Below are 23227 nucleotides of genomic sequence, written 5' to 3'. Positions count from 1 at the left end.
TTTAATATCACCTGGGCTTTTTCTTATTCATCTCATTTCTTATCTTCAACCCAAGATAATTAAAAATTACTAAATCTTGACTCCAGTTTTAGCACTGAGAGTCACCTGCATTCCTTCTCTCCCTCCTTTAGGGAAAAGAATTATACCTCTCTTGAAATACATTTAATTTCCTCCTGGAGCCTGCGACAACACCTTCAACTTCTGATTACCTACTCAGTGGCCGGAAGCCGCCCCAGCCTGAGTCAGGCCTTCCGGATTCTACCTTGACTTAGGCACAGGCCACCTGCGGGCCTGAGCTGTTCCACCCCTCCGGGCCTCAGTCTCCTCCTCTGCAGAAAGAGGGACTGGATGAAAATATCTGGGAATCAAAGCACCAGAAGTCTTCAGTGACTCTGTGACATTCTTGCAAAAAACTTAAAAGTTGCACTCACAGTGCCACCTAGTGACATTTTTTGGAAATGTTTGCTGTTTTCACCAATTTTGAACAAATACTTAATGATCAGCATTCTACTAGTGGAGGTAAGACAGAAAGGTAGCCAGGGAAAAGACCAGCTCTGTCTTTTTTTTTTTTTTTTTTTTTTTTTTTTTGAGACAGAGTTTCACTCTTGTTGCCCAGGCTGGAGTGCAATGGCATGATCCCAGCTCACTGCAACCTCTGCCTCCTGGGTTCGAGTGATTCTCCTGCCTCAGCCTCCCGAGTAGCTGGGATTACGGGCACCCGCCACTATGCCCGGCTAATTTTTGTATTTTTAGTAGAGACAGGGTTTCATTGCATTGGCCAGGCTGGTCTCAAAGTCCTGACCTCAGGTGATCTGCCCATTTCGGCCTCCCAAAGTGCTTAGATTACAGGTGTGAGCCACCATACTTGGTCAGCCAGCTCCATTTTTATAGGTGCCCACAGGGGCATGAGGAAGCAGAGACGATAACAACGTTGATCACGGCAGTAACACTCATCATGTGTGCACCACAGACAGGCACTGTCCTAAGTTCCTTACATGGATGATAGGAGCTCACCCCATCTTCCCCAAAGCCGCAGAAGGGACGCCGCTATCGCAGTCAGATGAGGTGACTGAGGCACCTATTGGTCATGCGACCGCTACTAAACGGTGAGGAGTGGACCCCGCAGTGCGCCTTCTCAGGCACTCTGCCTTGGGGGTCTGCGTTCTGTCTGCTGACAATGCTTGGCCCTGCTGCCGCCCTCAGACAATCACTCTTGTTTGCCTTAACCCTGGCTCAGCTCATCTTCGAGGGGACAGTGGTTGCTAAACTCACATCCAGGGAGATCTCATTTTGGCTAAGACGGTGGAGGTGAAATGCTCCCATTCCACCCCCGAGTGCCCAGCTTGGGTTCCATCTGTTCTGAATGACAGAGGGTGGGCCCCCAATGTGTGACACACATTGCACGCATGAGAAGCGCATTGCAGCAGGTGGCTAAACAGCCCTCCGCTGTCAGTTAGCCAGCCCCCACCCCAGCTAGCTTCCTCTCAAGGAGAAAAGCTGTTCTCAGCCAGACCTTCCTATTCCACTCCTGTTATCCTCCCAGGGAAGCTCCCTGTTCCTAATCCTTTTCAGGGGACCTGGGCTCTAGATGCTGAGAGTGTGTTGCTCGAGCCTTGCTGAGCTAACAGTATGGCAGGGGACTGAGTCAGTCTTTCTGTGTCCTCTAATAATTCTCTGATGCTCAGCACATGGTCATCACCTGAGTAAAACCCCAAACAGATTCAGCTGGGCAGGGCCCTTCTCTGTGGCCTCGTCCAGCACAGGTGACCACGGCGGCCTTACCTGTTTGTCTGGCAGACCCCATGATAGGCTTCAATGGCATCCTCCTGGTCAACATGCTTTTCACTGTTAGGCCAACTTGATCTGGCATTAATGTTCGGCTCCTAGAAATTCCCAGATAAAAAAATAACTCTGGTTAAACAATTGCCACAAAATGGCTTTATATACAAACAGGTATAAAAACGTGCCTTTGGGAAAAGACAAAGGCCTAGAAGAACAGAGATTACCACAATCAAACCCAGGCCAGGAACATGACTCCAAAAGGTCACCTTGGAAGAGACACAGAACGACGAGGCCAGGCTGAGACAGAGCTGCATGTGGGGCGGTGGGGGAAGATGGCCAGGAGGTGCCCCTGGGAGGAGAGTGCACCCAAGTCCAGAGCACACAGGTAGACCCTGGCTCGGCTGGAATCCTCCACACTCATCAGCAGCTGCTTACCCCAGCCATCCTGAGGCTCATGCCCAGAAGTGGCTCAGGCTTTTAGAGCCCATGCAGTGACCCAGGTGGCCTTGGTCCCCACCTTCTGGCTCTAGTCTGTCCCCGGAAGTGAGAACATTAGGAAAATACAGTGAACAGAACTTGCCACCCTGGGGGAATGAGAGGGACCAAGGACTCTCTCCACTTCAGAAAGCAAACAGCAAGGGGTATGAGGTGAAAAGGCCACCCTGAGGTTACCTATTAAACGTCTTCATATTAACTTCAGAAGATTCTAGAAGCTTCTAGCTGCATCCCCCAGGGAAGGTCATGCTGACAGGGCAGCAAGTCTTTTACTCTGCCTTTTTAGAGGAGACCCCACAGCGAGAGACTCTGCTCTTTCAGGTTTTAGACCCTCGTGGGTAAAGATACATTTAAAAAACACTAATTTATCACCTAGGGTCACCCCTCAGCAGCCCCACCGCGGCCGCCATCTCGTTACCGCGTTTCTGCCGGCGAGTCGCCGCTGGTCGGCGCTCACGATCTGGGTCCTGAGGATGAGCACCTCCTCCTTGCGCACCTCGAGCTCCTCGTGGGCCAGCTTGAGCTGGTTCAGCAGGAGGCTGTAGCTGTCTGGGGAGCCGTGGCTGGAGTTATTCTGCATGGCTTGGTCGGCCACGGCTTTCCTCAGCTCATTCAGGTCATTCTTCAGCTTTTTGTTCTCTGACTCCAGCTCTTGCCTCTGGAAGACAGCCCAAGGGCCGCTGCCATTACTCCCTGCCCTAGGGCCCTCTCCCTGTGTGGGCCTCCCCTCCTCTCCTTCTTTTGTCCACTGGGAAACTTCGCTCTTTAAACGTTGAAACACATGGAAAGTTCTGACTGCCATCAGCAAGCAGTCAAAGCTGGAACCTGGATGTGAACTCATGACTTCAAGTCGCAAGCGTGAAGCACCTGCACAATGCCTCAGGAGCGGCAGTTCCCCGAAGTGATTCAACAGTGTTCATGTTTCTAAACACATTTGGCTGTGAAACTCCTCCTTGTGGAAATGCTGGGCTCACAATTTTAAATGACATATAGTAAACATAGGAATTCCTGGAATCCAAACATATTCACATGCTTTGTGGCTTTCCAAGAAAAGGTACACAATGCAGGATTTCCTAACTTTATTTGCCCAGAGAACCCCTTGCTCCCCATTTTTCAGGGAGCATCATTTTTGTCCAGGACTAATGACTTGGAAGATACACCAGGGACACAGTTTTGTTGTTTTGTTGTTTTGGTCATATAGAAAGCCACCAACTGTCAATGTCAGCAGAGGAAAAGTACCTACATACAGAATCGAATGTCCCCTAGAGTTCCCCTATTGGAACTCAACTTTGGAACATTATATTTTCTGGGTAGTACATTTAACTTTGTGTTTGAGATGAAGTCTGATGATCACACACAAACTGCCAGCAGGACCCTGGGATATATGAGATTCAAAATTTCCCAAAGGAAACCCAAAGATGTGGATGAGTATGCATTGGTTGCATGTCTGTTACAGAGCCATAGCATGATGGAACTAGGAGACGGCTGGGGAGAATGAATCTCTTGATTTGCTGAGTGAGGAAGCTGAGCCCAGGGAGGGGAAGGCTCACAGCAAGTTTAGAGACTGACCTAGGACAGATGGCCAGGGCTCCCGACTCCTGGTCCAGGGCGCCCCCATGACTCCACCATATATGTGGTGATTTCCAGAAGATTTAGAACCATGCACAGAGATAGTAACTCTGCAGACATGACGAAGGCCCCAAAATAAGGTGATCAATAATGATCATTGATGAGTCACCAAGTCTATGGTGAGTCTATTTACTAAGTTCAGAAGTTCAGGATCCCCTCAGTGCCTGGGTGATCTTCCGGCAGCCAAGGCCATCCTCAGGAGAGCCAGCGTCACATGCTAGAGGAACACTGGGTGTAGAGACAGCCCTGGGTCCCCTCCTGGCTCAAGGTGCACACTGCACACTCCTGGAACCTTAGCCTACTCAGGTGTGGCTTAAGGGAGTGAGAACAGCTGGTGGCTAAGGTTTCCTCCAGCCTTGACAGGCCAGAACTGAGCTCAGTGACAGCTGTTGGCTGGGTGCCTGAGCTGACAGCCACCCCAGGCCCTACTCAGCTGTGAGATTGTGCCTCAAGACAAAGAGAGCCAGGTTGGGTGAAAGCTCTGGCTGTTTTTCAAGGATTTCTGCCCAGGGCACATCTGTGACATTTCTATTTATCCCATTCTCTAAACATTCCTGGATATCAGCTCCCATAACCATATCCCACGCGTCCCCCACACATCACCTCTCCTCTCCACTCTCCTCTCCTCCCCCACTGGCTCACTACCATTTCCTCATCATCCTTTCTGGTCAACAGTGCCAAAAGAATATGCGTGCTTTATTGTGGTAAAAAATATAAAACACAAAATTAGCCATCTTACCTATTTTTTTTTTTTTTGACAGAGTCTCGCTCTGTCACCCAGGCTGGAGTGCAGTGGCGAGATCTCGGCTCACTGCAAGCTCCGTCTCCTGGATTCACGCCAGTCTCCTGCCTCAGCCTCCCGAGTAGCTGGAACTACAGGCGGCCACCACCACGCCTGGCTTTTTTTTTCTTTTTTTGTATTTCTAGTAGAGATGGGGTTTCACCATGTTAGCCAGGATGGTCTCAATCTGCTGACCTCATGATTCACCCGCCTTGGCCTCCCAAAGTGCTGGGATTACAGGTGTGAGCCATGCGCCCGGCCCCATCTTACCTATTTTTACACGCACAGGTCAGTGACATTAAGTCCATTTATGTTGTGCAACCATCCCCACCATCCATCTCCAGAACTTTTTCACCTTTCCCAGCTGAAACTCTGTCCCCATGAAACACTAACTCCCTATCCCCGCTCCTCATCTGCTGCAACCATCATTCTACTTTCTGTCTCTGAGTTTGACCCTTCTAGGTACCTCATATAAATGGAAACATGAATTTGTGTGAAAGACATAGTTTTGATGCATTCAAATGCTATGCCATTCCAGTTGGAGAATAAGGGAGTCCCATTCCCTGACCCTCCCTCCCACCAATCTTCATCATCTGCCTTCTTCAGGCCAGGCACTGTGCTAGGTGCTGCAGGCACAACACCTGCTTAGAACCTATCCATTACACTAAAGTACAGATCATGGCACTGCGGCCTGGAACACACCATGACACGAGTGAATCCAGAGTGACTGTGGAACACAGAAGAATGCCATCCACTGACTCAGGCAACAGAACAGGTCTGAACAGCTAAAAGACAGGAGCAGCTAGCTATGTGAAAAAGGCAGACAAGAGGTCTCCAGGTACAAAGGCCTCACGAGAAGGAGAACAAGCAGGACTTGCTGGGGAAATGCTGTCATGCAGAAGGCAGAGCAGAAGGGGCGGGGGTCAAGAGATTCCAAAACCCAGGGAAGGGAGCTGGATCCAGGAAAAAGCAGTGAGTTGGTCATCAGAGCTTCAGAAGGGTTTCCATGGGGAGATAGGCCATCTGGCTGGAGTACAACATGGCATGGCCCATGGCAGGGAGCAGAGGGAGATGTGAATGAGCTGCAGAGATTTAGGAGGTGGAATTGTCAAGACCTGGAGACTACTTGGATGTGGGAAGTAAGTGGGAAGAAAGTCTAGATGCTTGAGTGACATGTGTGTCACTTATTGAGACAAGATGGGGTTCAGGGTTCAGATGTGTTCAGCTGTAGTCCCCATGGCGCAGTGAGCAGTTGGAATTAGGGGCTAGAGATGGATCAGTATGTTGGTGAGGACTGAAGTCTTGGGAGGATGTGTGGGTGGGTGGGGGTGAAACTGCCCCGGGAGAGTATGCTGAGGCTGGGCCCTGCACACCACATGCTTCCAATTTCCTGTCCCTGGATAGCCCCAGGACTTCAAGCTCCTAGGTTAGCTGGACACTGGACTGCGCAGGAACCTTTCTGTAGAGTTGGGGTATCTATTTCTTAAACTTCAGTACATCCCTGGAGAGCACTCTATGAGACAAAGTAGATATTTCACACAGGATGAACGTTACCACTGGAGGCGGCACAATTTTGAATGAGGGTTCATTGAAATTCTATATATAGTCAACACTAAATCACCATTCTATAACTTTGTAAGATTTTAAACCAGTAAAACTGATCTGTGTTCCATAAAACAAGCTAAAGTTGTGAAAATGGCTCTCACAAATCTAGCCACAGTAAACAGTAATGGATGCAGTTTGTTTTAAAATTCTGAGGAATTTTAATAAAATGAACAGTCCAGTTCTCTCTCAAAAAAAAGCCTAGTTTCATCACAGGATTATTTATAAAAGTAAAACATGAGAATATATTCATCAATTAGAGAATGGATAATTGTGATAATGTCATCAAATTTTAATCAACCATGGAAATCATGTTTACAAAGACATGTAGAAAAATGCTCGTTATAGTGAGGAAAAAAGCAGAATAAAAAATTATATTTATAACAGCTATATAAATATGCATATAAAAAGCATTAGAAATAAATATTCAAATAATATCAAAGACTGCCTTTAAGTGGCAGGAATATGGATTTTTAAAAAATTCTCTAAATTTTTCTGTATTTTAAAATTTTTCTGAGATGAACAGAATTACTTTAATAAATTTACAGATAAAATGAAAAATGTCTATAAAAAGGACACATTAAGGAGAAAAAAAACACTCAAGCAAGTATCTTCTCAATTGAGTCTTTTCTGATGCATGTTCAACATTAGATTAACCAAAGGCTGGATAGTCAGTTGAGGTGAAAAGTGTTTAAGTGCCAAGCTGGACTCTCAGTTCCCTATTATTCTTGCACAAACTCTGAGTCAGTGGGTACCATCTCCTGATTTGAATCCAGCTCTGGCTGACAGCAGTTCGATAAAGAAAAACCAACACTGCTGCTGGCCATAAGCAGGGTCTGTCTGCCCAGCTGGCTTCCAGGTCAGCACAGTCATGGCTCTCTTTGGCTACCAGGCCTGTCTCAGGCACCAGGGAATGGTGAGCTTCCTCCTCTGCTGACCCTAGAGCCACCCCTCCTACCCTCACCATCCCTACACTCACTCTCCTCTGCTTTTGCACACTGGCCGGGGCTAACAGTCACCGCAGGGAGACCCATCTTCCATCACCCTACTCAGGCCTCCAGAGACAATGCTCTGCAGGAGTGACTGGCCCTTCTACATGACCTTACCCCAAATGGGGGCACCTAAGCCTCGTGCAGGGAACATAGTCAGTGTGCTTCTGCCAAGAGCTGCAGTTACCTTTTGCATTCCAGCAGGATCAGCAGAAATTTTTAAAATTCTGGTAAAAGGGTTTAAGCAAAAAATTGCTACTTGTCTAGGGGTCTTCCTAGAGTAGCCTCATCTCGTGCATGTACCTGTGGGCAGCTTTCTCAAATCCAACTGGAAAAGGATCAGGCTGGAAGAGGCAGCTGAGTGGCCAGGTGTGTCGACTCGTCATCTTAGCGCTTTGACTTACCTGCTTAGGTAGAGTCTATACTTTTGGAGGGCACAGTACACTTCCCACCCCTTTGCACACTTCAGAGCATTCAGGAGGGATGTGCATAGGGGGAGCTCACTAAATATAAGCTGACTGTGTTCTGCCTAAAAGCCCAATTTCCATTATTATAAAAAATAGTAATAAGTGGTCATAAAGTCCCCTGAATGCTGGGCTGGGCCTGGTTAAGTGAGAAGCACCCAAGCCAGCCTCTTCAACATGAGTGCTTCCCGACAGTGGGTAATTTCAACCCCAGGGGTCCCCAGGACCAGCCTCTGTGACAAGGCCCATAGGTAAAATCATTTCATCAGAGACACTGCTGGGAAAAGCAGGTCTCACACCCTCAGAATCCTGGCCTAAGTCAACAGCAGCAGAGTGGAGCAGCTATTTAGACTTGTGGCAGTTTAAGACAAGTATTTATTGCACCCTCTCTGTGCTGGGCCCCCTGCTTGGCAGTGGAGATGAAGCCTGTAAAATCAAGAAGGGACATCTTCCTCAAGCACAGCTAAACGGAGGAGGAGTTTTTGCACTGATTTTAATGCAAGAGTCTGGGAGGCAGCTTCGTGGTTAGGGTAGTACAGTGGTTCTCAGACCTGAGTGGGCAACAGAATCTCTTGCAGGGCTTGTTAAAACACAGATGGCTGGGCCCTATCCCAAGCTTCTGATTCAGCGGGTCTGGGAGGGGACCTGAGAATCTACATTTCCAGCAAGTTCAGTAATGCCTGATGCCATCAGTCCCACATCTACTCCTGGGGAACTACTGGACCCCTCTGAAAGGATGGGTGGCACTGATGTCCCCAGAGTGCTAACTATAATAGTTCACATGCTCATTTTCATCCCCAGGGGCTAAGCCTCCCTTGGGAAAGGCAGCTGAAGGCCGGCACGTAGAAGTCCCCTCGCTGCAGGCATTTATCCCACTGAAAGACTCCCAGGCTCCTTGGAGGGCTTTGAATCTGTAGAATATCACATGAGGAAAGTAAGTCTAATCAACGACTCCAGAAGGAGATCTCTATGACACACTCTCCCATGCCATCTCTGTGGCCCTGGTTGTTTAAAAAGTCAGATGGTGCTGGGAAACCAGACGTCCACAGCAAAAGAATTAAGTTGGGCCCTTACCTCAATCTTCAACAAAGATTAACTCAAAGTGGATCACAGGCTTAAATGTAAGACCTAAAATTATAAAACTCTCAGAAGAAAACGCAGGGCAAAAGCCTTATGACATCAGATTTGACAACGATTTCTTAAACATGACACCAAAGGCACAGGCAACAAAGGAAAATAGACAAACTGGACTTCATGAAAATGTAAACATTTGGTACACCAAAAAGACACTATCAGAGTAAAAAGATGACCCACAGAATGGGAGAAATCATTTGCAAATCATGTATCTGATAAGGGATTAATATCTAGAATATGTAGAGAACTCCTAAAACTCAACACAAAACCCCAAACAGCGTAATTCAGAAATGGGCAGAAGACTGAAAAGACATTCTTCAAAGGCTACATAGAAATGACCAATAAACACGAGAAGATGCTCAGTATTACTATTAGGAAAGTGCAAGTCAAAACTACAATGAGACATCACCTTACACCTATCAGAATAGCTACTATCAAAAAAAAAAAAAAAAAAAAAAATACTAAGTGTTGGCAAGGATGTGGAGAAATTAGAACCCTTGTGCACTGCTGGTGGGAATGTAAAATGGTACAGCTGCTATGGAGAACAGTACAGCAGTTCCTCAAAAAATTAACAATAGGATGACCACATGATCCAGCAACTCCACTTTGGGGTATATACCTAAAAGAACTGAGAGCAGGGTCTCCAAGAGATACTTGGAAACCATGTTCAGTACAGCATTATTCAAAATAGCTAAAACAGACAAGCAGCCTAGATGTCTAACAAATGGATAAGCAAAGTGTGATCCGCACACACACAATGGGACGCAGTCTTAGAAGAAGACGGACACATGCTACAATAGAGATGAACCATCAGGACATAATGTTAAGTGAAATAAGCCAATTACAAAAAACAAATACTATACGATTCTACTTATGTGAGGAACCTAGAGTTGTCTAATGCAGAGAGACAAAGTACAATCGTGGTTGCCAGAGGTTGTGGGAGGAGGAACTGGCGAGTTGTTAATGGGTACAGAGCTTCAGTTTTAAAAGATGAAAAGAGTTATGGAGTGCTGGTGAGATGCTAGAGTAACATTATGAGTGTATTTAATACTATTGAACTGTACACTTAAAGGAGTTAATTACAATGGTAAATTTTTTGTGTATTTTAGCACACTTTAAAAAATTAGAAATAAGCCATGGGAATGATTCAAGGCTGTTCTCCTGGGCAATGTAGCTGTTACCAGAGTTATTTATTTTTTTGACAAGTCAAGTGCAGTAGTAAGATGGGGGAAGGAATAGAACAAGGAGTTCGATCTGTAACAGACTGTGAACAGTCCATTGAGATAACTTACTACCTTCAGATCAACCAGCCAGAGTTATTTGTAGTCCTGTAAGTGACTGGCAGATAGGCTAAATTCCCACATTATCACGTCTTTGAGGATGGTAATGGGGTGGGCCTCTTCTGAAGCTCCTTTTCTGTGCATTCCTCCCTGCTGTGGGGCCCACTCACCTCCCACTGTTCTACTGCACTGTCTCCCCGCGTGCCACCAGAGGACACACTGGCAGATCCCTCTGCCCTGTGTTTGCCCATGCAAGCCTTACTTTTTCCTAAGTGATTTTTAGTGGCCATATTTTAACTGAAATTGTATTGGGTAGGTCATATATTTATAATCATTCCTGTAGTAGATACAAATTTTCCTTCATTCCAAAGGTGAAGAAACTGCAGCATGAAAAAAGGAAGCTACCTGCTTATGGCTCTCCTTGTCAGCAGACTGTGGCTCAGGGCCTGATCTCCTGCTGTCCAGATTTGTCATCTGCCCTCTCCTGGGGGAGTGTTCCAGGAAGCCTGTCTCCTAAGAATCTTACCTTCAGACTATTGTAGGCCAGATCTGCATCCGGGTCCAAATCTATGTCAGTCTGTGGTGGTTCCACCTGCATGGATAGAGAGACAAAGATGAGCGTAGACCTCGAGCAAGATATTCCACAGAGGTGTTTCCGACTGTGGTCAAACTTGCTCATCCTGCCTGTGCATGAATACCCAACACTCCCACCCTCCACAAGTCCACTTCCTTCCCACCTTCAAAGTGCAGCTCAACACTCCAGCCTACCATGAAGTGCTCCATCAACACCTCCCTCCTGTCCCCACCCCACCTTCCCTCACCTGGTCCCCACGGGCACTTATAGGTTAAATATGTATAACACTGTGTTATGGCTTGAATTTTGCCCCCCAAAAGATATTCTGAAGTCCTCACCCCTAGAAACTGTGAATGTGACCTTATTTGCAAATAGGGTCTTTGCAGATGTAATCACGTTAAGCTGGGGTCATTAGGGTGGACGCTAATCCAGTCGGAAGAAGACACGGGGAAGATGGCCATGTGAAGAGGGAGGCAGAGGCTGGAGCCACGCAGCTGCCAGGCAGGGAACACCAGGATGGCCAGAAACATGGGAAGTTAAGAGAAAGGCATGAAGCAAATTCTCCCTTAAAGCCTTCAAGAGAGCAGAGGCTGTCAACACCTTAATTTCTGACTTCCGGCCTCCAGAACTCTGAGAGAATAAATTTTTGTTGTTTTCTCATCCAGTTTGTGGTGTTTTGTTTCAGCAGCCTTAGGAAGCTAACACACACTGTAAAACTATGTCTCTAGTAACAAGGTTAACAAGTTACGTTCCAATTTATGAGGGAGGAAACCTCCCTAGTGTGTTGTTTCCTAACTAAACTCTAAGCACCTTGCAGAGAGCTGCTTCCTCCATGACACTACCGCAGGTAGTAGAGATGGCCCACAACACTCCGTAATGCTGTCTGACATCAGAACTCCAAAGCTAGTGCTTGTCTATGGCAATTTCTGGAGTAACAACTCACTAGGATTCAGCTGAGCGAATAATTCCTACAGTTATTTAGCTGCTACTAGACTTAAACTGCCAATGAGAAGGGGTAGAAGCAGCTTCATAAATGGTTAACTACTTGGAGTAATTTCAAGTAGTGGGTGATAGTCCCTGAATAAGATGGACTTTTGGAGGTAAAAATGGAAAGATCACTTACTGAGATTACCTACATGCTAGCTAGCAGTGTTAAGTCCTCCTGCTGTGGATGGACTAGCGTGCCCCAGGCTTGGAGACAGGAACAGGATCCGAGCATCTCCTGTACTCCTCCCAGTTGAAGGATGCCGACACTTAACTGCACTGTTTCCAGCCCTGCAACCTGGGGGTAAAGCCCCTCCAAGGTACCAGTGTCTGTTTTGCCTCCACCGACACCAGTGGTACAGGAGGCTGTGGCTGTCCAGGGTCCGCATTCAACCTGCTGCTCTGGTGAGAGTTCTGTACTTGTGTTCTATGTAGCATGGATTTGCCAAGTGTCCATGGATAATATTGAGTCCATTAGATTCTCAGAAAATGGAGACCACCTACTCAGACTCAAGGGGCTCTATTAAGATGGGCTGGCAGTCATGTTTGTAAGTGGGCAGCCCAAAGGAATCACCCTATTGGCCAAGGTGACTTTGCCAGGCTTGAGAAAGGGAGGTGGCTGGGTGAGAGGTCAAATGCACTGACCATAGACTGTTATAGATGCCCCACCCTCACTCTCATACTGATGGTACATCCCACGGGCTTCCCTGCCATTCCTCCTCACTCAGTGCGTGGCCTCTCTCTGCGGCTGAGACCCGAGCCATCTCTGTCCAGAATGAAGACCCAGGTAGTTCAGGATCCCTCTTTGGACCAACAGCGAATCCAAGAACTTGACCTCCAAAAGCTCCATTTCAGGGTGCTACAGAGGGATCCCATACCCTCCCCCAACCCACTCCTGTCTTTCTTCCTTAAACTGTCAGAAACAAGGCCATTGTCCCTAAAGAGAGATCCTTAATATACATGACAGAGCTACGGCCCAGGCCTAGAGTTCTAACTATTGTTCCATGGTTATTTTGGAGGAAAAAGATACCCTTTTTTATTTGGTATCCAGAGAAGTTCTAAAGCCAAGATTCCAAAATTAGTTGGCATGTCTGGAATGGGGAGCCTGGAGAATGAATCTTTAGGTACAGCTGGATAGGCCAAGAACTTGTACGTCAGGCACTGTCTGATATCATCTGTGTAGCTTTTCATTGATTTGATTTGCACTTGCCTGTCAGGGCAGCTTTCCCCCTAATTCAGAGTAATTTAGAAACCTGATCTTTTCACTTTCCATTCTGAATCAAGTCCACCTGAGAGATTTAAACCCATCAGCAAGATTTACCCCCCCAGTTACTGCTCGGGGAGGGGGAAAAAACAAGAATTTGCTAGCAATATAGATCAGAATCTGTATCACAATTGATTGCAAAGGGAACACAGGTGTTGCAAAAAATGGGCACAGAAGTGAGGTAAGGGATGGGGATTGAGAACATGGGGTAGGTGTCAAACTCCACAATTAATAATTCAGGCCTGAGAACACACGAAAGGCCTTTTTCAAGCTCACTATGAGGTCAGCTGATGATATAACCCATGGCAGAATTGACCTTGTACCCTTTAGAAGTGGTCCTTCTATCTCCAGAGAAATAAATGGTTCTTTCCTCCTTAGCACTGCTATATTCAATGGATTCTCTACTCCTATGGCACCAACCTGTTCACACTCAACTTGCATTTATTTAAGTGCTACCAAAGTTATTTTTTACTTTTCACATGTGTTATGTCTGGTTTTCCCAGACAAAACATCTAAATTCCTCATAACATTTAAATTCCTCAATCCTCAAGAGAAATCCTGGGGATTTCTCTTACATTGTTATCTGCTGTCCTTTAAGGAACATTTTGTGTACCTACTACATGCCTGGCACTGGCATAGTTCTGAATGCAGCGTGGGTGCCCAATAGTTCCTTGAGATGGAACGATTATTTTTGGGGCTACTAAGATTTCAAACAATATCCTTTCTAGACCCAAGAGGCTGCTGATAATCTGGACTGAGGCAAGGGTGCAGCCATGGGAGAGGACGGTGAGTGACACACACTTGGTCTGCCTCTGACCCAAAAAGGCTGAACCCAAACCCATGCCAGATCCCAGGTATGAAAGGGCGATAGGTTGTCTCTGTGAACATCTGACTTCTGCTGTATTTACACACTTATTACACAGCCTGGTCCTCCTGGCAGGGAGCTCCTCTCTTTGCAAGTAGGTGATGATGCCACAGACTTCCCCCTAGCTTCACCAGTGGAAACCCGGGGCACGAGGGAGCTTACTCCTGTTCAGCTGGGTGGTGTAGGGGCACTCAGAGAAGACTCAGCATGACTCCAATGCAATAAGGAAGAGCCCTCTGAGACTTAGCAGGAGCATGATCCCATGTGGTCACACATGCCACATGAGCCCTGGGAACACGAGCTGGATTGTTCTCTCATCCAAGCACCATAAGCGCACTGCAGCCCCTTCACGTACCTGGACTTTCTTGCTGTCCTGCTGTTCTCTCTTCTCCAGCTGCACTTGCAGCTTCTTCCTCTCCTGCTCCAGCTCCCGTACTCTCTTCTGCAGCTTCAGGAAGACCGTCATGTCCATGGCTGCCTTCTCCAGGCCGATTTCCTTCAAAGGAAGACAGGCGCAGAAAAGAGGTTTTCCTAAATACATGCCTTAGGGAACACACAGCACTTCACTGTCTCCCTCTCTATCAGCCATCTGTCTCCTCTCTCCTCCCAAACATCAATTTGCATCTCAAATACAGAGCCAATGACAACCAACTAACATTTCTCATATCACAGTTGGTGCTCCAGGCTCATTTTCTGTCCAGATAACATCTGAGTCTCAGCCATTTATATTCCTCCTGTGTGAGCCACTTAAAATGACCAATCATATATTCCAAGAACAAATGGATAAAAACACAGGCACTTTCTTTGGAAGTTAAAAGAGCTCTCTTCTGGAAAATGGTCCCATGCCGGAGAAACTACAGAACTTGGGACATAGCGCTTTCCAACGAAGATTCAACGTGGTTACCAATCACTGCAATGTGCCATCAGCCATCACTTGATTGCATCTTGAAATGGAATCAATGCTTGCTCTGCCCTGGAACCTATTTATCCAACAGATCTTAAAGCATCTATTTCCCACATTTTGTTCCTTTTGGATTTATGCCCGAGTTTGCCCTCCAGGACTCTAATGCATGGGGACAGGGGTGTACAAACACGTGCATCTGCCTGTGAATGGGGAAAGTGTATAAGCACATCCATGTGGATTTTTAAGCACATGTATGTACATGTGAGACAATATAATTTGGTTCCACCAGGATTTAATGAGTACTGGTTCCACCAGTGCTTCATGTTTGACCAGCACTGGACCAGTCTTGACTTCCTTGAAGAACATAAACCCAGTGATGACAATGCTTATGTCTACATATAGACAGTCACACATACAAACACCAGGGTGATATGCCTGGGGTTGAGGCTGACTGAAGCCTCCAAGGGCCTAGGCTTAGAAGACTGCAATGCAAAGCCAAGCGTCTCAAGCCAGCACTTAGGCAAGGCTTACTAAGTGTGTCCAGCAGGCAGGGGCTAGGCTTAGAAGACTGCAATGCAAAGCCAAGCGTCTCAAGCCAGCACTTAGGCAAGGCTTACTAAGTGTGTCCAGCAGGCGGCAAGCCATGCAGAACCGCACAACAGATAGGAGGCCTTCACATAGAACCTCCTTCTCTCCCTCCACCCCCTGCTCCAGCATTCTCTATTGCTCATGGTCTCATTTTTCTTTATAGCACTTAGCAGGACCTGCAATCATATCACATGTTTCTTCCCTAACGGCTCGTTGTCTAGCTGTCTGTCAGATGAGGGCAGGGACTTCTCTGGCTCGGTCACCACTGTTTCCCTAGCAACGACCAGCAGATCCTGCACAAAGACCTGCTCCAAACCCATTTGTTTTTATTCTGTCTCTCCTCCATGTTATTTCCACATGCTTTATAAGGTTGTGTGTGTGGCGCGCGCATGTGCCTGTGATCTTCTTTTCAAATGCCAGAGGAAAAATTGTATCTTTTGTACCTTTGACAAAAGTACACACAGACCGGACAGTCCGCTGTGTGGTCCATTTAGTGACTGACTCTCAGAGGCTATTACCAACAAAGATACGGTCACCCAGCATACGTTCATTCCAAATATTTTTTGTTGTTCTGAGTTTTATCCAGCTTCTAAGTGAAGGGGCAATTTTCTTGTGTATTTATTGATATTGCTATATGCACTATGATATTAAGTGGGGATAAGTTGTATCTATTTTAAGGACTTAGCTGTTCCTTCTTAAACCACCTATTTCACCTCTCTGCATCAGTTTCTTGGTTTTTCAAGAGGAATCAGAGATCCATCTTCCTCTTTCCTTTCTGGATAGGGTGTAAGGTAAACAATAATGTATTGCTTTGCACAGTACGTGTTAACTCCAGAGAACTGTCTCTAAATCCACTGCAGTCCAAGTGATCCTCTCTTGAGAATTAGCCCCTGGGCACTCTGGTCGCCACCAGCAGAAGAGTAAATCTCTCTTGGACAGTTCCACACAGAAAAAACACACACTCCCTCTGGCGAAGGGCAGTACCCAAGAGCCTGCATCACTCACCTCCACCTGCTGGAGGGCATCCTCAGTGTCTCCGATGTCAGATGTGGAGATGGAAGGGTAATTGGAGTCAGATTCTAAGCTACTTTGGTTTGATGGGTTCCGCCTATGACCTGGAGTTTGCTGTTCAAGAAGAAAAATGTGACAGCTCATTAGGAACTAATGTTCTTGAGAACTTACTTCTCATGGTGGCAGGCCCTAGAGTTATTCTTCTGCCTAATTTGTAAACAAGAATAGGTATCATTGCTTCTTGGAATGATGGCTAAATAGAGCTAGTCCTATGAAACATGTCACCTACAGTTCTTACTGTAGTCATCCACTTTTCGTCTCTTAATGAAATGCAAATTCCTAACACTTGGGTCAATTTCTCTGAGAAGTCCTGGAAAAACCTTTCACTCCCAGTCTTGCTTGTGAAATGCATAAAGGCAGTCACATTACCCACTTCTCCCTTGAAAAGAATGTTCCACACCTGGCCAGAATGGCCCCTCCCTTCAACTTGCACTTCCCAAATTTTGTTTATGAAAATAGTAGCATATTAAAAATAGTTTACCATTTATACTGTTCATTTAAAAATGTTTTTTTTTTTTTCTGCATCTGATTTGGCTGTCAGTGTGAAAACTGAGCTTGGTAGGACAATTTTAGACTTCTATGGATGTTCCTATTCAGCTTTTCTTCCTGGCTTCTATGCAATTAACTTACTCCATCTTGTTTGAATACTCATTTCTGGAGGAAATGTTTACATGGGTTAAAAAAGAATGACAGATCCTAAAATATCATAAAATTATCTCTATGTATACTACATCTCATCAGATTAGGAGACACAATTAGGCCCTGTGGGTCTCTCTGCCACACACACACTAATGAAGCTGAGAACTCCCACACCCCATTACTGTCTCAACACAGGAAATCTTCCCATAATAGGAACCAGGAAAGATAACACACTTGGGTGGAATGTTCCTTAAACTCATAAGTGAGATCTTCATGACCCCAAAGTTGGAAAAGGAGCTGTCTGTCAGTAGGAATGAATCACCCAGCCCAGCTACTTTTGCCTCTCTGCAGTAATGGCAAACGCTGCACATACAACACATAGACTGAGCATCACGCATCAGAAAGCAGTGCCTGAGATCATGGGGTCAGAAGCTGGACAGGAGCCGGGACCCGTGCCATGGCACAGCAGAGGCACCCCCCTTGCCTTTATGATGGTCATCTCATCCCGAAGGTTGTCGTATCTCTGCTCCAACTGTGAATATTCCTTCACAAGGTTCTGGTACCGGGATCGCTCCTCCTCCAGTTCTTTCTTCATGAGGAGATTTTCCTTCACAGAGTTCTGGGCAAATTCATCTGGAAAGCAACATGCTAAGCTGCAGTTTTTCTGGATGGATTCCCTCACATGTATTGACTCAAGCTTTCTGATTAATCTCTTGTTAAGAGGCTGCCCATGACGAGCTCATCAGAGGCTCCTGATGAATCTATTAGGCTCCTCACCTACTGCAGAGCAAAGGTGAGTCTCCTTACTCTGGCTTAGTCTTCAGAGAGGGAGACAAAGACTCTGCTCTCAGGGAATGGGGAGACCAAAGTTGGCAGCGTAGGTGAGAATTCCCTCAGTTGATGCCCCAGCCTCTCCTCTGCCAACTGTCACAGCAAATGCTGGCAGCATTCCTGCAAGAACGGCGGCTTATTCACACTGCTTTCCTAGTCCTGATCTTTCAGTTCTTGGGAGTGCAGGGAGATCAAAGGAGACTGGGGTGAAAGGAGGGAAGGCAAATAGAGAAGGAAAGGGCACTCCCCTGCCAAAACTTATCATTCACATTAACGGACAGAAGTGTTTTAAAAGGACGTTTAAAAACAGTTCATGTTTTCAAAAAGATGTGATATTGGGTGGGACTGTGTGGTCATGTGGTTCCATCCTCTTGTGCATGAGGAACCTGAGGATGGGAGAAGTGGATTTGCTCTAAATCACGGTGAGTTGGGGCAGAAACTGGGGTCTGTGGACTCCCCCTGCTCCTCCACAGCCGAGTGGCACATGGGGACTGATGGCAGCCCAGGAGCTGGTGGGCACTTGAGAGGGGCTGACCTGGGATCTGATTCAAGACGCTTTCTTCAGTAAACATTAACAGATGACCCAGGGGGTAGAAGAAACCATGATGTGTGGATGGACACGAAAGACAAATGTGAAACCCAGCGATGAGGACAGCTCCCGAGCGCTCACTGCGAGTCACGCACCCTCCTAAGCACTTCACCGGCTGCCTCTTCCTCATTCCTTCCATGAGCCCCCTGATGTCTGGACCTTTATGTCCGCGTAGCAGATGAGCAAACTGAAGTCTTGTTCAAGGCCGCACAGAGGCACATGGCAGAATCATGCTTCGAGTGCGGGCCTCCCTGACTCCAAGTCTCATGTACTATGTTGCCCATTACACATGTCTCACCTCTTTAGACTCTTTTTTTTTTTTTTTTTTTTTTTTTTTTTGAATTTTACAGCTGGGCCGCCAGGGGTGACATCACGTATTGGTAGGACTGTGATACCCGCCTGAGTCTCAGACCAGCAAGTTTTTATTAATGGTTTCAAAAGGGGAGGGGGTGTAAGAACAGAGAGTAGGTACAAAGATCACATGCTTCAAAGGACAAAAAGCAGAACCACTGATAAGGGTCTAACAAAGATCACATGCTTCTGTGGGAACAAGGCAAAGGGCAAAAGCAGAACCACTGATAGGGGTCCAACAAAGATCACAGGGCAAAGGGCAAAAGCAGAACCACTGATAAGGGTCTATGTTCAGCGGTGCACATATTGTCTTGATAAACATCTTAAACAACAGAAAACAGTGTTCGAGAGCAGAGAACCTGTCTGACCACAAATTTACTAGGGCTGAGTTTTCGCAACCCTAGTAAGCCTGAGGGTTCTGCAGGAGTCCATAAAAATTGCTATTATTCTGTTCTTTTACAAGGTGCACTGATTGCATACCTCTTTAGACTCTTGAAGCCAAATGTTATAGCAGGATCTTAAAGGTCATTATTCTTTCTTCATCTTCCTCTATTAAGATCCTTTCCCCACTGTAGCCTCCAGTCTAACTGCATGCTTGCTAGGAGTCTTTGGGGGAAGTCAGTGAGGAAAAGAGATTAAAACCCCAAAGAAAACTCAAGTGCTTTGGTACTTACCTTTAGACTGGCACAGGATTTGGTTGTTGAGCTGTTCTTTCTCATCTTTCAAGAGAGCGTTTTCTTGCTCCAGGTCTGTGACTCGCTGGAAGAGAGCAACAGGGGAAAAATGTCTCATGATGCTGGGAAGAGGAGAGGCTTCTCTTGTGGGATTTGAGTTTTAACTGGATATGTGTAAATGCTCTTTTTGTTTAAGAAAATTGATTTGGGTAAAGCTTCTTTTGTTTTCAAGGAAAAATGTGTACTAAAAGAAAAATCCCATTAAAACAAGACAGATGAGCTCAGCACTATTTATGGTCATCTAATGTCCAACAAAACATCATGAAAATTCTATCCCAAGCTCACATGCCTTGTTGAGGAACTTACAAAGATAACAGGCTTTCTGAAGAGAGCTGAAGGCCTGTGGATCGTGACCAAGAGGCTATATGATCAAACAGCAAACTGTGTATCATGAATGCAGGATGTGGGCAAACACATCTACACCTGCCACCAGAAGGTTTGCTGAGTGCAATCACTCCCTGGCACCGTGCTCCTTGAGGTTATCTACTAGAACATCTGGAGACTACTGTTCAGAGAATGCAGTTATGCAAGTCTGCACTGAGTCAAGCTGCTGACTGACAATCACCCCCTTCTCCCTATCTCTTTTACTCAATAAATATGAAGGGAGCTAAAAGCTCAGGCCCTTGTTTACTGGAAGCAAGGAGCCCCCGGACCCCTTCTTCCAAATATACTCTTTTGCCTTTGTCTTTATTCCTGCGTTCATCCCCTTTTGTTAAGTCCAACAGGGACTGGTTCCACGTCAGCTTTCATGTTTTTGTATTTGTTTGCCTTTCTTGCTAAATTTTTGAGCTCTCAATCTGGTCTTAGGAAGGCCAAAAGCTCACAATGAACAAATTATCTCTGGTCTTCATCCCACTTGCTTTACCTGTCTTACTGGCCCAGCAAAGTTCAAATTATGGAAAAGAGATGACTTGCTATTGACATTCAACTGTCTAATCTAGTGTTGGACATCTGATGATGTTGACAAAACCAAAATAAGGTGATTATTACCAGAAAAAAAAGGTATAAAAGAAAAAATACTAATTAAAGAAAAATTGTAGTCTACTCAAAGAGGAGTAAGAATTAAAACTGTGAAGAGGCCAGGCGTGGTGGCTCATGCCTGCAACCCCAGCACTTCGGGAGGCCAAGGTGGGTGGATCACGAGATCAGGAGATTGAGACCATCCTGGCTAACACAGTGAAACCCCATCTCTACTAAAAATACAAAAAATTAGTTGGGTGTGGTGGTAGGCACCTATAGTCCCAGCTACTCGGGAGGCTGAGGCAGGAGAATGGCGTGAACCCGAGAGGCAGAGGTTGCAGTGAGCCGAGATCGTGCCACTGCACTCCAGCGTGGGAGACAGCGAGACTCTGTCTGAAAAAAAAAAAAAAAAGTGGGGGGCAGATCCAAGATGGCTGAATAGGAACAGCTCTAGTCTACAGGTCCCAGCTGAGCGATGCAGAAGACAGGTGATTTCTGCATTCCCAACTGAGGTACCGGGTTCATCTCACTGGGGCTTGTCGGACAGTGGGGGCAGGACAGTGGGTGCAGCTCACCGAGCATGAGCCAAAGCAGGGCAAGGCATCACCTCACCCAGCAAGAGCAAGAGGTCAGGGAATTCCCTTTCCTAGCCAAGGGAAGCAGTGACAGATGGCGCCTAGAAAATCGGGTCACTCCCACCCTAATACTGCTCTTTTCCAATGGTTTTAGCAACTGGCACACCAGGAGATTATATCCTGCACCTGGCTCAGAGGGTCCCACACCCACGGAGCCTCCCTCATTGCTAGCACAGCAGTCTGAGATTGAACTGCAAGGTGGCAGCAAGGCTGGCGGAGGGGCGCCCACCATTGCTGAGGCTTGAGTAGATAAACAAAGTGGCTGGGAAGCTCGAACTGGGTAGAGCCCACCACAGCTCAAGGAGGCCTGCCTGCCTCTGTAGACCCCACCTCTTGGGGCAGGGCATAGCTGAACAAAAGGCAGCAGAAACCTCTGCAGGTTTAAATGTCCCTGTCTGACAGCTTTGAAGAGAGTAGTGGTTCTCCCAGCACGGAGTTTGAGAGCTGAGAACGGACAGACTGCCTCCTCAAGCAGGTCCCTGACCCCCGAGTAGCCTAACTGGGAGGCACCCCCCAGTAGGGGCAGACTGACACCTCACACGGCTGGGTACCCCTCTGAGACAAAGCTTCCAAAGGAATGATCAGGCAGCAGCAATTGCTGTTCAGCAATATTCGCTGTTCTGCAGCCTCCGCCACTGATACCCAGGCAAACGGTCTAGAGTGGACCTCCAACAAACTCCAACAGACCTGCAGCTGAGGGTCCTGACTGCTAGAAGGAAAACTAATAAACAGAAAGGACATCCACACAAAAGCCACATCTGTATGTCACCATCATAAAAGACCAAAGGTAGATAAAACCACAAAGATGAGGAAAAAACAGAGCAGAAAAGCTGAAAATTCTAAAAATCAGGGTGCTTCTTCTCCTCCAAAGGAACACAGCTCCTCACCAGCAATGGAACAAAGCTGATGGAGAATGACTTTGACGAATTGAGAGAACAAGGCTTCAGATGATCAAACTTCTCCAAGCTAAAGGAGGAAGTTCAAACCCATTGCAAAGAAACTAAAAACCTTGAAAAAAGATCACACAAATGGCTAACTAGAATAAGCAGTGTAGAGAAGTCCTTAAATGACCTGATGGAGTTGAAAAACATGGCACAAGAACTACGTGACAAATGCACAAGCTTCAGTAGCCGATTCGATCAACTGGAAGAAAGGGTATCAGTGATTCAAGATCAAATGAATGAAATGAAGCGAGAAGAGAAGTTCAGAGAAAAAAGAGCAAAAAGAAACGAACAAAGCCTCCAAGAAATATGGGACTATGTGAAAAGACCAAATCTATGTCTGATTGGTATACCTGAAAGTGATGGGGAGAATGGAACCAAGTTGGAAAACACTCTGCAGGATGTTATCCAGGAGAACTTCCCCAACCTAGCAAGGCAGGACAACATTCAAATTCAGGAAATACAGAGAACGCCACAAAGATACTCCTTGAGAAGAGCAACTCCAAGACACATAATTGTCAGATTCACCAAAGTTGAAATGAAGGAAAAAATGTTAAGGGCAGCCAGAGAGAAAGGTCGGGTTACCCACAAAGGGAAGTCCATCAGACGAATAGCCGATCTCTCGGCAGAAACTCTACAAGCCAGAAGAGAGTGGGGGCCAATACTCAACATTCTTAAAGAAAAGAATTTGCAACCCAGAATTTCATATCCAGCCGAACTAAGTTTCATAAGTAAAGGAGAAATAAAATCCTTTACAGACAAGCAAATGCTGAGAGATTTTGTCACCACCAGGCCTGCCCTACAAGAGATCCTGAAGGAAGCACTAAACATGGAAAGGAACAACCGGTACCAGCCATTGCAAAAACATGCCAAATTGTAAAGACCATTGATGCCAGGAAGAAATTGAATCAATTAACGAGCAAAATAACCAGCTAACATCATAATGACAGGATCAAGTTCACACATAACAATATTAACCTTAAATGTAAATGGGCTAAATGCTCCAATTAAAAGACACAGACTGGCAAATTGGATAAAGAGTCAAGACCCATCAGTGTGCTGTATTCAGCAGACCCATCTCAGGTGCAGACACACACATAGGCTCAAAATAAAGTATAGTGGAAGATCTATCAAGCAAATG

At 46.3% G+C, this 23227-nt stretch overlaps 1 protein-coding gene across 3 annotated transcripts in view; it reads right to left on the bottom strand.

The window, feature by feature from the left end:
* MYO5B (myosin VB) overlaps positions 1-23227 on the bottom strand; it is a 393467-nt gene that overhangs the window by 35013 nt on the left and 335227 nt on the right. For 2 of the 3 annotated variants that reach the window (XM_050767677.1, XM_050767678.1), the window contains exons 23-29: positions 19491-19575; positions 17530-17678; positions 16341-16460; positions 14199-14339; positions 10683-10748; positions 2696-2935; positions 1783-1883 (exon numbers count right to left, since the gene is read on the bottom strand). In XM_050767677.1, coding sequence (XP_050623634.1) covers positions 1783-1883; positions 2696-2935; positions 10683-10748; positions 14199-14339; positions 16341-16460; positions 17530-17678; positions 19491-19575 — 902 coding nt within the window. The remainder of the gene's footprint in view (positions 1-1782; positions 1884-2695; positions 2936-10682; positions 10749-14198; positions 14340-16340; positions 16461-17529; positions 17679-19490; positions 19576-23227) is intronic. The other variant, XM_050767680.1, reaches the window with a different exon arrangement.

The sequence above is a fragment of the Macaca thibetana genome, chromosome 18, assembly GCF_024542745.1.
Source record: "Macaca thibetana thibetana isolate TM-01 chromosome 18, ASM2454274v1, whole genome shotgun sequence".
NCBI classification, from domain to species: domain Eukaryota; kingdom Metazoa; phylum Chordata; class Mammalia; order Primates; family Cercopithecidae; genus Macaca; species Macaca thibetana.
This window is presented reverse-complemented; position numbering and strand designations above follow the sequence as displayed.